General features: G+C 22.7%; 1 protein-coding gene across 1 annotated transcript; it reads left to right on the top strand.

The window, feature by feature from the left end:
• The first annotated feature begins 415 nt into the window (after positions 1–415).
• On the top strand, positions 416–12,516 carry LOC112593462 (SCY1-like protein 2). Its single transcript, XM_025337854.1, has 3 exons — positions 416–534; positions 12,133–12,278; positions 12,345–12,516. The coding sequence occupies exons 1-3, from the start codon at positions 463–465 to the stop codon at positions 12,514–12,516; spliced, it is 390 nt and encodes a 129-aa protein (XP_025193639.1). The 5' UTR covers positions 416–462.
• The last annotated feature ends 283 nt before the right edge of the window (positions 12,517–12,799 follow it).

The following is a 12,799-nucleotide window of genomic DNA, read 5'->3' as shown; positions in this document are numbered from 1 at the left end:
AAAAAACTAATAAATTATGTCCTTTTAGTATAGTTTTCCTAATTATTTTAAGAAATACTAAGAATTTTTACTTTTGAAATTCTCAAAGCACCAACTAGATGCAATTTAATATTTAAAATCATTCTTAACGTTTAAAACCCAAGTTTGAAACATTTCTACTGTTTCAATAGGTAATTATCTTAGTTTTTATAAAAAATATTTTTTAACTCTTTAAGTATTCAATATTAAATCCAGAATTTGAATGATCACTACATTATTTTTTTGTACACAAATAATTTAGACAAATAATGCAGTTTGTAATGTGAAGTTTTTTATATAAAAATCATTAAATATAATTATTTATACGCGTTTTAAGTGATATCTTACTTATGTATATAATACATATTATTAATAAATAACAAAAAATATTTTATTTACAGCGATCGTTTTGTGGAAACTATTCAAACACTGGATATTATAAATATGAAAGATCTAGTACAAAAGTGTCAGTTTTACAAGATAACACTGAAAGAATCATTACCATTCATTCCAAAGGTATGTTCTACGACATGTCTAATATAATATAAAAATAAATATTATAATATGTATTAAAACTATTTAAAGTAAAATAGCCGGAAATATGTTCTGAAAACTGGCATCTAAATAAAATGTTAAAATGTATATGTAAGCCAAATGCAGTTTTTTTTTTATCGCGAATCAATGAATTAGGTTTATAACTAAATAGTTTAAACTTAGGAGATACACTATAATATCATTATAAATTAACAAAATTACATTACATATAATGTGTGTTGTATCTTTATGAATAGTTATGGATAAAATATAGCAAAGCTATTTATAAAATAAACAACAATTACATACTCGTAATTATTATTTTTTGTTTTTAATCCTTTTGTTAAAACATTTTCAATAAAATCTGTCATAAATAAATCTAAACAATTATCGATAATTTATTCGGTAAATATATGATATAATATAGTTTAATCTAGATAGTGAATACTGATGTCTGTTAATTCTTGGAAATACTGAAAAAAAAAAATAAAAATAAAAACAGGTTAATTTTGTTTTAGAATCGTATTTTGATCAGATATCTAACTTATAGGTAGATAATATACGTTTTACAATAACTATAATAATTATATCTCTTACTTTAAATGATAAAATAACTGGGTAGTATATTTTGTCATATAATTATCATCAATCAATTTTACTTTTGAATTTACATGGAAATGTTAATGGCGAATAAATTACGTATCAATACAGTATTATTTATCAAATTAAACGCTTATCAATAAATTTCGGAAGTACATTTACTATCTGTTTTTGGATTACCTAACATATTATAACAATTTAACCAAATATAAAATAAACAGTACGAATATTAGCAAAGTAAATGGCGATTAAAGCTGACTTTTTAAATTATCTAAATTTAATACCTATAGACTATGATAGTTATTTCATGTTAAGTATAATAATTTTAAACATTATTATTATTATTTTGTTTTTTTTTTTTATTTATACTTGATTTTGGATTTTACTCATAACATTGAAAAATATATTTTTAATTTTATTAATTTAAATATAATATCAGTAGTAAATTTAGATTTTTTGGTACTAATGATGTTATATTATAGTTATATTCATTGCTAGGTATATTAGCATACCTTTTAAAATAGTACTTATTATACGATTTATATTATATTAAAATAAATAATACGTAATATGGATTATTTGGAGGTTAGGTTAGGTTAGGTAGATGTGATCAATAATATACAAATCTTATTTTTGTTTAAAGAAAATCTCGTTTCAAAGAGTACCCAACAATAAATTTCTCCTGTATGTGTGTGTGTGTGTGCACGCCCACGCACGTATTTATGATCAGTCAGAATTCAGGACCAAAATACGTGTGAGTGATCATTGCAAACAATGCAAACAATAAGCTATAGTCGAGGAGTACGTATTTGCGTTGTAGATGTGTTGTCATGTTACTGATACAATATAATATTATTATGTAGGTAATGAAATTCTTAACCCGTCGAATCCATGGTTTCAGACATTAGTTTGAATTTACTATTTAGCTATTTATAACACGGGTTGATCACGGAAATGAGAACTTGTGACCGTACCATCTCACGTGACCATTATTAATCACATTTCTGACGAGACGCGTGAGCGTATTAATAATTTTTCCTCGCCATAACAATATTATATATCTTAGTTTTCCACAAAGTAAGAAATTCTTTGTCCACAATATCTATTGTCTCACATTTAAATCCCACGAAATTTCAAGGATCCATATTATTATTATTATTATTATTATTATTATTGTTGTTATTGTACACAATAATATACAATATATTATAGGTACTATTTTTAAAATAAACGTTTTTCACATCATCCCACGTGAACGGCGCAGAAAGTAATATTGTTATTACGCAGATAACGTCTGCCATCTACGCCTCTGTATAGTGCACAGCTGCGACTTCGTTCAACCGATTGCATGTGGTACTGTGCGTGTTGGCTGTCTAGAGAATTACAACGATTACCCGCCCGGCACAAACTGACAAAATACAAACACGTCAAATGCCACGCGCGCGAACACTATACATAACGTCGTATAACATAATGATATCATGTCATGCGGTTTTCTGTACACAATATATTGCGATTATTATGATAATAAGGTTTAAAGATGAGCTCGAGGCAGACAGATCGATATAATATTATTGAAATATCGGAAGATATTGGCGATGTTGATTATAGGTCCGTTTTGTAAAAATTATGAAACTGCCAGATATATATATATATATATATATATATAAATAGTTTTTTATTATTATTATTATTACTTTTTTTTTTTTTAAGAAAAACATAAAATGGCAGATTAAATTGTTGTGAATATTGTGAACCTATATTAGTCGTATCGCAACAATTCATAACACGTTGTTCAGTGTTTATTATTAGAACGTTGCAGGCACTTACCTATAGTTATTTTCGAGCGTTTTTTGGATTTGAATATTTAATATAATGTATATAGACGTTACATTATTATAATATAAAGCCGTTTATAAATATTTATTCTTTACGTGGTTAGATGGTATTGACGCTGCGAAAAAAACGATATCTATGACAAACTTTTTACTTGATCCTTATTTTGTATTACGATAAATTAATGTCAATGTATTCTGTGTTTGCTTTGTACTATTTGGTCTTAATAATTTATCATGACTTTTAACTTAGTATTTAAAAGTGAGATCAAAAAGTATTTATTATTTAATACAACGTTACAGAAATTGCCATTTATCTTATAAGTATTGCATATTAAAATATCGCTTCTGGTTAAATTATATTTATATAAAAGCAATAAATTGGTGTATCGGATATTTGAATTTTTCATCATCGCCTCATCAAATTTTATATTTTATAATAGACATTATTGGGTATAATAACAATAATGCAGTCATAATACTACTGACTACAATCAAATTAGTGAATTATATTAAATTACAAAAGTTTAATTTTTAACAAATACCCAAGACAAATTTCAGAGTACAATTTATAATTTAAAATTTAATATCAAACTTGAATATTGCGTAAACAAAATTTTCGACTCTTGAAAATATTTCTATAATATGTTATCTAATATAATAACAAATTATACGAACTGTATGATTTTCATAAATTATTTCATGTATGATATTATGTTAGTATTTGAATTTTTTTTAGTATAATTTATAAAATTTAGACTGTCTTACAGTCGTATATTTCATTTTAACATAATTTACAATTATTATGCATCAAACTATAAATGTACGATACAATATACTATAGTATCTTTCATAATATCGAGTTGTTGGTGAATGATTTCAATTTTATTCTCATCTGACAACATTGTGCCATAATATGCTCACGTCATTTACACGCACTGGAAAATTTAATTTAAATGTTGAACTGCGTTTTATCAAGTGTTTAATAATTTTATATACTCTTAATAATTACTGTATGCATATTGTATATTTTAATACCAGCATGGAGCAATAACAAATAACACTGCTGAATATTTATTTTATAATGTAAAATATTTAATAATATAATTTATTATATAACATCATACTATCGTTCAGCAGCCTCTATTAGTTTAATAACTGTTTCCAAACTTATTGAACACTATATGTATACATAAACATAATAATATTGCCTATATTATTAAATAAATTACCTAATAACCTAACTAACACAGCGAGTGCGGAAATGCATGAGAATGCGCGCATATGATGTTTAAAATTGATTTCCAGCCATTTTGTTATGATGATTATGTATCTATATAGTACATAATTTTAACTACTATTTGTATTTGTATATTTTATACGATTTATTTTAGAACTTAAATCCTTGTAAAAATTAAACTGTTATATTATCGTTTGATTCATTACATATAAAAGAAATTGTGTTTGCAAATTGTTTGATGAAATTCCCAATAAATTGTTGCAGCTAAATGTGTTAATTACACATTTTTTTTTACTAATTTTAATATAACAAGTTCCTGAAAAAAATAAAGTGATATAAATCAATAATAAATACTATCATATTTTATTTTATTAAAAGATAATATTATTATGACAATGTACATTTATTGTGAAATAATTATAACTAACGACGTCGCTGGAAAAAAATAAATAAATATGTTTTAATGATAAAATAAAAATCTGCATAGTATTATGGTTATGGATATATAAATTTATACTATAGTGTAAAAATAAAAATATTAAATTTTACATATTGCGTATTTACTTTTTAACATAAAGAAAACGAAGGATTTTGTGTGAATAAAGATACTACAATAAGACGTTAATATTTAATATTATGGAAGGATCAGAGTTTGGTTAGACCTCGGATTTAAAGTGCACTGAGAACATGATAAAAAAAAAAAAAAAATGAATAAAAAAAAGGATAAAAATAATCTGAAAAATATAAATGGAATTTTCATTTTTGTGCAATAGAGAATAATGTGTTTTTTAATACCAAACTGTACTTATAACTATTAATATATTATTTTAAATTAAATTAAAACTTTGATTAATATTTTCACTGTAAATATAAGTTTTACTGAAATTATATGTATTATTTTAAAGTTTATATTTTTTTTTGTCTTACTATAAATTATGTTGAATAATATAATTATAAAATTAATTTAATAATAATCATTTGAGAAAATTTGTATACTCGTATATCTGTATATGGTTATTCAAAATGATTTAAAATGCTTACATCTTTTTTTTTTTTTTTTTTTTTTTTTAAGTTTAGAGTAAAACATGGTGCATTAAATATAAAAATAATATTTAAAATGTATGTAATGGTACCAATAATTGTTTTATATGGCTTCCTTCGTCACATCAACAAAATCTAACTGGAATTCTAATTCATTCCATGCATACCTATCTGCTGCAATTTACTACGTTAATTTTTAGCTCTTCTTTGATTGATGAAATTGTGATACATATACTGCATAGTGCATACAAAACCTTTAACATATCCTCAAAATATGTTGTCATATAGCATAATATCAGGTGACTCAGGAAGCCAGGTGAAAAACGTAAGATGGTTTATTTTGAATGACTCAGTATTATGTATTTTAGGCAAGATTAAAATAAAATACAACTTAGGTAGGTACATAGATGTAAATACTTAATACGATTTAATCTTTATGAAGTACCTACACTTTAATAAAATATAATATGATGAATATCGGAATACACAATGATCACATATCAGCAAACGACGTTGACTACGATCGATTGTAATTATAATATATTAATATTATTTAGAAAGTCTACTTATGTGTAGCTTAACGGATAACTAGCAATAATATATAATCTCATAAATTCCACTAAATATCGTTTTGTAACAATATTGCTTGAGATATATACGATATATACTGCCTTCAGAAGTTGCACGAGTATTAAGCTGCAGACCAACGATAGACAGTGAATTAAGACATTTTCACGATAACAGAAAACCGAGAATATCGTAGTTGCCTGTTCCCACCAAAAATTGCAAAGTCCACCTCATAAATATAAAATGACACTTATGTTGTAATACAAGACGTTTTGTTAAAAAATATAACAATGACAACTAATTATTGTGGTATTTCAATGAAATATTAATTTGAAACTATTTATTTCGAGAAACATGATATGTATAGGATATAGGGATATTAATATAAAGTAGATACAGTATATTATTAAGTTCGTAGTATACATTTAAATAACTGTTTTAATAAAATGCAAACAATCATTATCGATGAAAATACAATATTTTTTTAATAATAATTGATTAAAATCTAAATACGATGCGCATCATTCTATTAAAACATATTATAATGCAGACAAGTTTTATGTCATGGAATAAATTTTAAATACTTTACTACTCAATTTGCATAGTCTAAAGTACCGCATGGTTTATTCGTTCAATAACCATCAAATCCTGTCAATGGGGAAATAATTATGTTTTTTTTTTTGCAGTGTAATCGTGGCACAATGGTATATAATAAACACTAAAAAACGTTTAACACGTATACTTATACATGTTCTAGACAAATTATTACTTACATATTAAACTTTATACACATATTATTAAATATAATTATCAGCCATGTAGAAAATACAATTTTACTCACTTCTAACATGCATTTAATAATGAATACCACTTATTATATTCGTATAATTTAAAACTTGTTTAGACTGCTCAATTTCAACATGCTTAATGTAAATAGTACTTACTATAGTCTATATATTATTATATCATACATATAAATGTTTTCTTAATAAATGTAAGTTAATCATATTTTTTTTCTGATTTTGTTTTCATAAAATAACATTGTCAATAAAATGATTCAGCCAAGTACCTAAATATCATTCTAACGCTAACAAAGACTCTAATATTCTTACCAGACATTCTAAAAATACATAGGTGCTAAATGCTTAAATAAATACTACGTAGGTACTCATTTTTTTTTTCTTAATAACAAAATAAACATTTTAAAAGTAATTATAAAATTTTTACATGGTGGCACAAAATACATTTTTATTACAATAACCATTTAACAGCAAAAGGTACTGTAGTCCTTTTTTTCATAATAGCTAAAGATAAATCGTGTGTTATGTAACGTTATTAATGGCTTAAAAAAAAAATACATTAAAAATTGTTTAATATGTTACCTTCATATTTTATAAAAATATTGTATTTGTAAGTTATACGATATGAAATCAATAATTTTTGTTATAAATTTGGGTAGTAGATATGAACCTAGTATACGTGGGTACAACACAAGTACCAAAGTAAATACCTATAATATATTATTATTAGTTAATAAAAAGTTCTTATGATTGCTTTTTTTATGGGATAATTAATTTATTTTAAGTTACATTCTATACCTTACAGTTGATCTTTTATTTTTTCAAATCATTTTTTTTTTTGAGTAAAAATGTATTTCAAATATATTAGTACAAAAGTGAATAAGTAAATAACTACACCTGCTTGTACATAGGTACACAAATTAAATAATATAATAATATAATTTTTTTTAGCTACTAGGATCAAACATATACATACATATTTATTAGAGCATCAAATTATTTTGTATTTTTTTTTTTTTTTTTGGCGAGGGGGTTTGTGCCACTATTGAATGTCGAATGTACTCAGTTATTTAATTATTAAGGAGTAAGTTACTATAACAGATATGTTATATTTTAATTCAATAACAAGTCATTGCATACTAAAAACGATTCTGAAAACTATAATATTATATCAGCATATATTACTAAATATATTTTATGATATATTTCTATTAATATTGCTATTAAAGTAATTTATATTACCAGGTACTAATACCTTTATATTATTTATTATTATATTATATCATGGCAAGTTAAATTAACTTTTGATGAGAACACTCCATTTAAAAATACATTTTTTGTTTGAAATATAATAATATACGTTAAAAGTTCCAAGTGCTCGTAAATAATATATGTATATTTTTTATGTGTTTTTTGTTTCAGTATAAACTACTTATGAGAATCATTGAATTATATTTTCAAACTGTAACACAATGAACAATGTTTATGAAATTTTAAATATAAAAAAAAAAAAATAAAAATATTGATAATTTTAATTGTTTATAAAACGTGTGAAAAGAATCAGAATAATAGAAAATTATACCATATATACAAATAATAACATAAATATTTGGTGAAAATTTACCAAATACTAAACAGTACTTTATTATTGAATTACGATAATATAAGAAAAATCGTTTGGTAAGAAATCGTTATTTTATTTGTGAGTATCCAATAACGTGAAAATGTAATGTTCAGAAAACATTTTTAAAATAACACTCGTATTTTTTTGTATTATTTTAAAAATAAAGCTAATGATAAATCTTATATAAACATTTTAAACCATAAAATGTAATAAAATAAAATATCTATGGATTTTTAATTACAATATAGTAAACAAAATTTCGACAAAATTATATTTTTGAAAAATATTTTAATTATATGCTTTTAATATTTTTTTATCCCTCACAGTAACAAATAAATCTGAATTTTAACTAGAAATAAACGCTAAAGTTAATAATTAGATAATTAAAACAATTTCACTTCTCCAAAATGTAATGTAATGAAAGATGGATAATAAAAAATTCCTTTTGTAGAATTAATAGATCCATCGCTCCACTCAAAATTTAAAATAGGTTTTATTTAATTCTATGTAAATCTTAAAGACAATTTCAAACAAAATATATACCTATCATATTTTCTAATTAAAAAAAAGCGTTTTTTCTTCTATTTTTATCTTATGAATTTCATTATTTTATTTAGGAAATTGAAAGAAGCTTTAAAATTTATTTAAATAATCTTTATACTGAAAAAAGAATACACTTTACTAATTAATTTTCGTTTATTATAAAAATTAGGTTATAATGATTCTAAATTTAATTATGTTTTTTAAATTCCATAATTTAATACTATTTTTTTTAATAAAATTTATTATAAATTGATGTATCGAGATAACTAATGATTACTGATATATAATATGGAACATATTAAAAACATTATGATCATACCTTGCAGCTTGTAATCAATTTCACTATTAGCTATATTATATATTAATATTTTAAATATATGAATATATATTTTATACAATATATTTATATAACAGACTATAAACATTGTTTGAACCGTTTTTGAATCGTAAAAGCGCACCAAAGTCTATGTATATTATAAGGGTTAGAAATATTAACAAATAAAACATAAAACAATTACACTATTGATGAATATAAATAAATTAAATTAAAAAATTCCTAAGTACTAAGTATAAAATAAATTTTAAAGATTTCTCACCATTTTGAAATTTTTAGTATTTCACTTGAAGTCCTAATCTCGTCTTGGTTATGATTTTATTACTAAAACAAATACCGACAAGAATAATAATTTTGAGACACAATTTATTATTGTTTAATAAAAACGTTAAAATGTTTTAATAAAATTGTATCTATTTCATTAAGAGCGTAAAATAATATTAAATTAATACTTTATAGACATTTGTATTAATATTTTCAAAAAAAAATAACAATTTTTAGACTCTATAATTATATTATAAAATATTAAATTGATCAATTATTTTATTTTTATTTATTTATTTATTTGTTTTTTTTTTTTTTTTTTTTTGGATATTTGATAACAATTAACTAATTATTTTATAGACGATTACAATCTTATGTCATTTTGACTTAAGTAATCAAATTTAAGTTTACACTGTTGTTAATATAATAGTGACACAAAAATTTGATTTGGATACAATAAAGTTTGTACAATAATTATTTTAACTTAACAACTGTTACTACATAGTTTCTTATGTTTTCTATCCGATATTTATTTATTGATCTTAAAAAAAAATCAATCTGAAGAAGATAATTACTATAAATAATATTTTATTTAAAAATATTTGTGAGTTATTTCAAAACTATTTAAAACAAAAATAAAATATATTTTATAGAAATAAAATAAATCGAATTATTTTTTATAAAGGTCTAAAAAAACCTATTTTGTGATAATTTTATCAGTCATAAAATGTATTTCATAAAATGATAGATTGATGGAAATGAAAAGTTTTTTTGAAAATTGACATTTTATATTTTATTTGTTTTATAGTATTTTTTTTTCGATGCACAATACAAAAAAAAAAAAATGAGTGACTCTTGGGAGTGATCACAAAACGTCATGTACTTTTTTATTTTGTTGTTGTGTATATTTTTTTTTAATTTGATCAATATTATTCCGTACTAATATCACTTAAACAACATTAAACAAAATATAATACACTTTAACACTAATAAAAATGATACTATGTAAACTTAATAGTATCTAACCCCTTGTTTTTTTTTTTTTTTAAGACATAATAAATAAACTAAATAAATAATTATAAGTGTAAATGTATATTATTTAATTAATTAATTATTATTATTAAACTATATCAATTTTGTATTTTACTTAAATATATTTCGTAATTTTATTTAGTGTTCAAGAAATCAATCAATATTTGATCTTATTACCACTATGTATTGTAGTTATAGAGAGTTCTCTATTAATAAGAGTATCTGTCAACTACCTATATTTACGCTATACTTTCTCAAAGTTGTATCCCTCTTTCATATTTCATTTTTAAAAATCTTCAACTTCATTTTGACTACTATAAAGATTTAATATTTCTTTACTTCAGTACCTACACTTAATTTTTTTTTGATCATTTAATAATTAATATTTTTTTTTTAATATTGAATATAGAACGTAATATGGAACGTATACTAAAAACGTATTAATTGATTTACTTATAATGAAAAATAAATAAATAATTCTAATAAATTGTATTATAATATATATATATATATATATATATATATATAAATATAACAATGACTATAAAAGAATACATGCTTAAGTTTTATCCTAATCTCAAATCTTATTTAATTATTAATTTCTGTTTTATAAACGTGTGAAAACTGTTAATCTCAATTCGACTCAGGGTCTATATATATACGCTTGACAAAGATTATACTATCTATTTACATTTATGAATATATAAACATCTGTGTATGTGTATGTAATGTACATTTATATTTTATGAAGATGTTATAATAATAACAGCAAGTTATGAAATTATCGTGAGACATGAAGAATTGATTCCAAAAATTAATAATATGAATCAGGTATAAAAACTGTTTAAATAATCGAGTATGTTTTCTTTAATAGGAATCTCTGATAAAAATAATATAATAGTTTAATATTTAATCATTGTTGTTAATTAATATGATGTAAACGCGTATTGTTAGTTACTTAAGACTCTGAGGGTATTAAAATGTTTTTACATTTATTAAACTTAAAGCTAAGAAATAAATGATAATAATGCTTTTATCCTTAAATAAAATAATGCTAAGGCCTGGTGTGGCACGTTGGTTAGCTTCAGTGGCTAATGTGCTCTGAGGTCAAGCATCGGTTGCTGTAGCTTCTGGATGGACGAGCATCCGAGTTTTTAGTGATAATCCTCATCTGCTTACATACGTGTTCCAAAACACTACCCTTGCCCCCAGTAAAAACTTTTTTTATTTTATTTATTTCTTATTTTCTTATTTTATTTTTATTTTTTATTAGAAATATAAAATCTGTACAATTTGTTACAATAAATTTGTATTGTAAGCTTAAAACATAGACGTGACACATGAAATTGGTAATAGGAAGCCACTCATTGACAACACTTAGCTTGGTTAATTCATTTTTTTTTTTCTATACAATTTAAAATTAATTTACAAATTTTCCTGTGAATAGGTATACGAAATATGGTGAGAGCCAAATATCACAGGAACCATTTTTATATAATGTATTTTTTATTTTTTTTCTTTAAAACACCTCATATTTTCATCCGAAAAAAACTAAAAATAAATATCATAACGTTTAATTTATTCATACAATTTGAGCATTTTTTCCATTAAAATAGATTGTATTTTATTCTCACATTGAAAAAAAAAAATCAGTTAATTTAATATAAACACTTATTATAATATCGTTTTTACACTTACAGAAAATTTGGTATCAAAAAGTTTGGCCGTTTTTGCAACATGAAATGTTAAAACCAGATGTATCGGCTGCAGTCTTGCATCCAGTAATATTCTTAATTCAAGAGTCTACTCTTGAGGACTACGAAATGCTCATGTTGCCTGCTATGAGGTGTTATATATATATACATAATATATGGTTATTTTCTTATTTTTTTATAATTTTCTCAATTTTTAGTAAAATATTCAATGGTCCAAAACATGTTCCTGTGCAAGTGATATTATTGGAAAACTTACATGTAATATTAGAAAAAACACCAAGAGATGACATCAGAAAAGAAGTACTCCCTTTACTGTACACAGCATTTGATTTTTCAGACATAGAAGTGCAAGTAAGTACTAAGTTTTAATAGAGGTTTAATAGCCTCAATTATCTTAATAGATAACTGTAATTTTTACATAAATTAATATACGAGTATGAGGTATATAATTCTAACTAGAACATTAAATATTATTATTTAAACATTATTTTAATAAACACTCAACCAACTAGTTAGGTATTCAAAAAAAAATTAATTAATTATAAAACTATGCTCAAGTTATCAATAAAAATAAAATAATTTTAACCCATGTAATTATTTGTTTATGCAATAATTGTTTATACTGAGATGTTTTTGTTTTACACTAAATAAA

The sequence above is a fragment of the Melanaphis sacchari genome, unplaced genomic scaffold (genome assembly GCF_002803265.2).
Source record: "Melanaphis sacchari strain LSU unplaced genomic scaffold, SCAv2.0 Contig2062_pilon_pilon, whole genome shotgun sequence".
NCBI classification, from domain to species: domain Eukaryota; kingdom Metazoa; phylum Arthropoda; class Insecta; order Hemiptera; family Aphididae; genus Melanaphis; species Melanaphis sacchari.
The sequence above is the reverse complement of the archived record's forward strand: the minus strand, read 5'-3'. Positions and strand labels throughout refer to the sequence as shown.

What these genes read in the sequence shown, in the direction of transcription:
- LOC112593462 (XM_025337854.1), top strand. Translation starts at nt 463, where the DNA reads ATGAAAGATCTAGTACAAAAGTGTCAGTTTTACAAGATAACACTGAAA. An exon ending in CATTACCATTCATTCCAAAG is followed by an intron (nt 535 to 12,132) that starts GTATGTTCTACG and finishes TTACACTTACAG; the next exon opens with AAAATTTGGTATCAAAAAGT. An exon ending in CTCATGTTGCCTGCTATGAG is followed by an intron (nt 12,279 to 12,344) that starts GTGTTATATATA and finishes CTCAATTTTTAG; the next exon opens with TAAAATATTCAATGGTCCAA.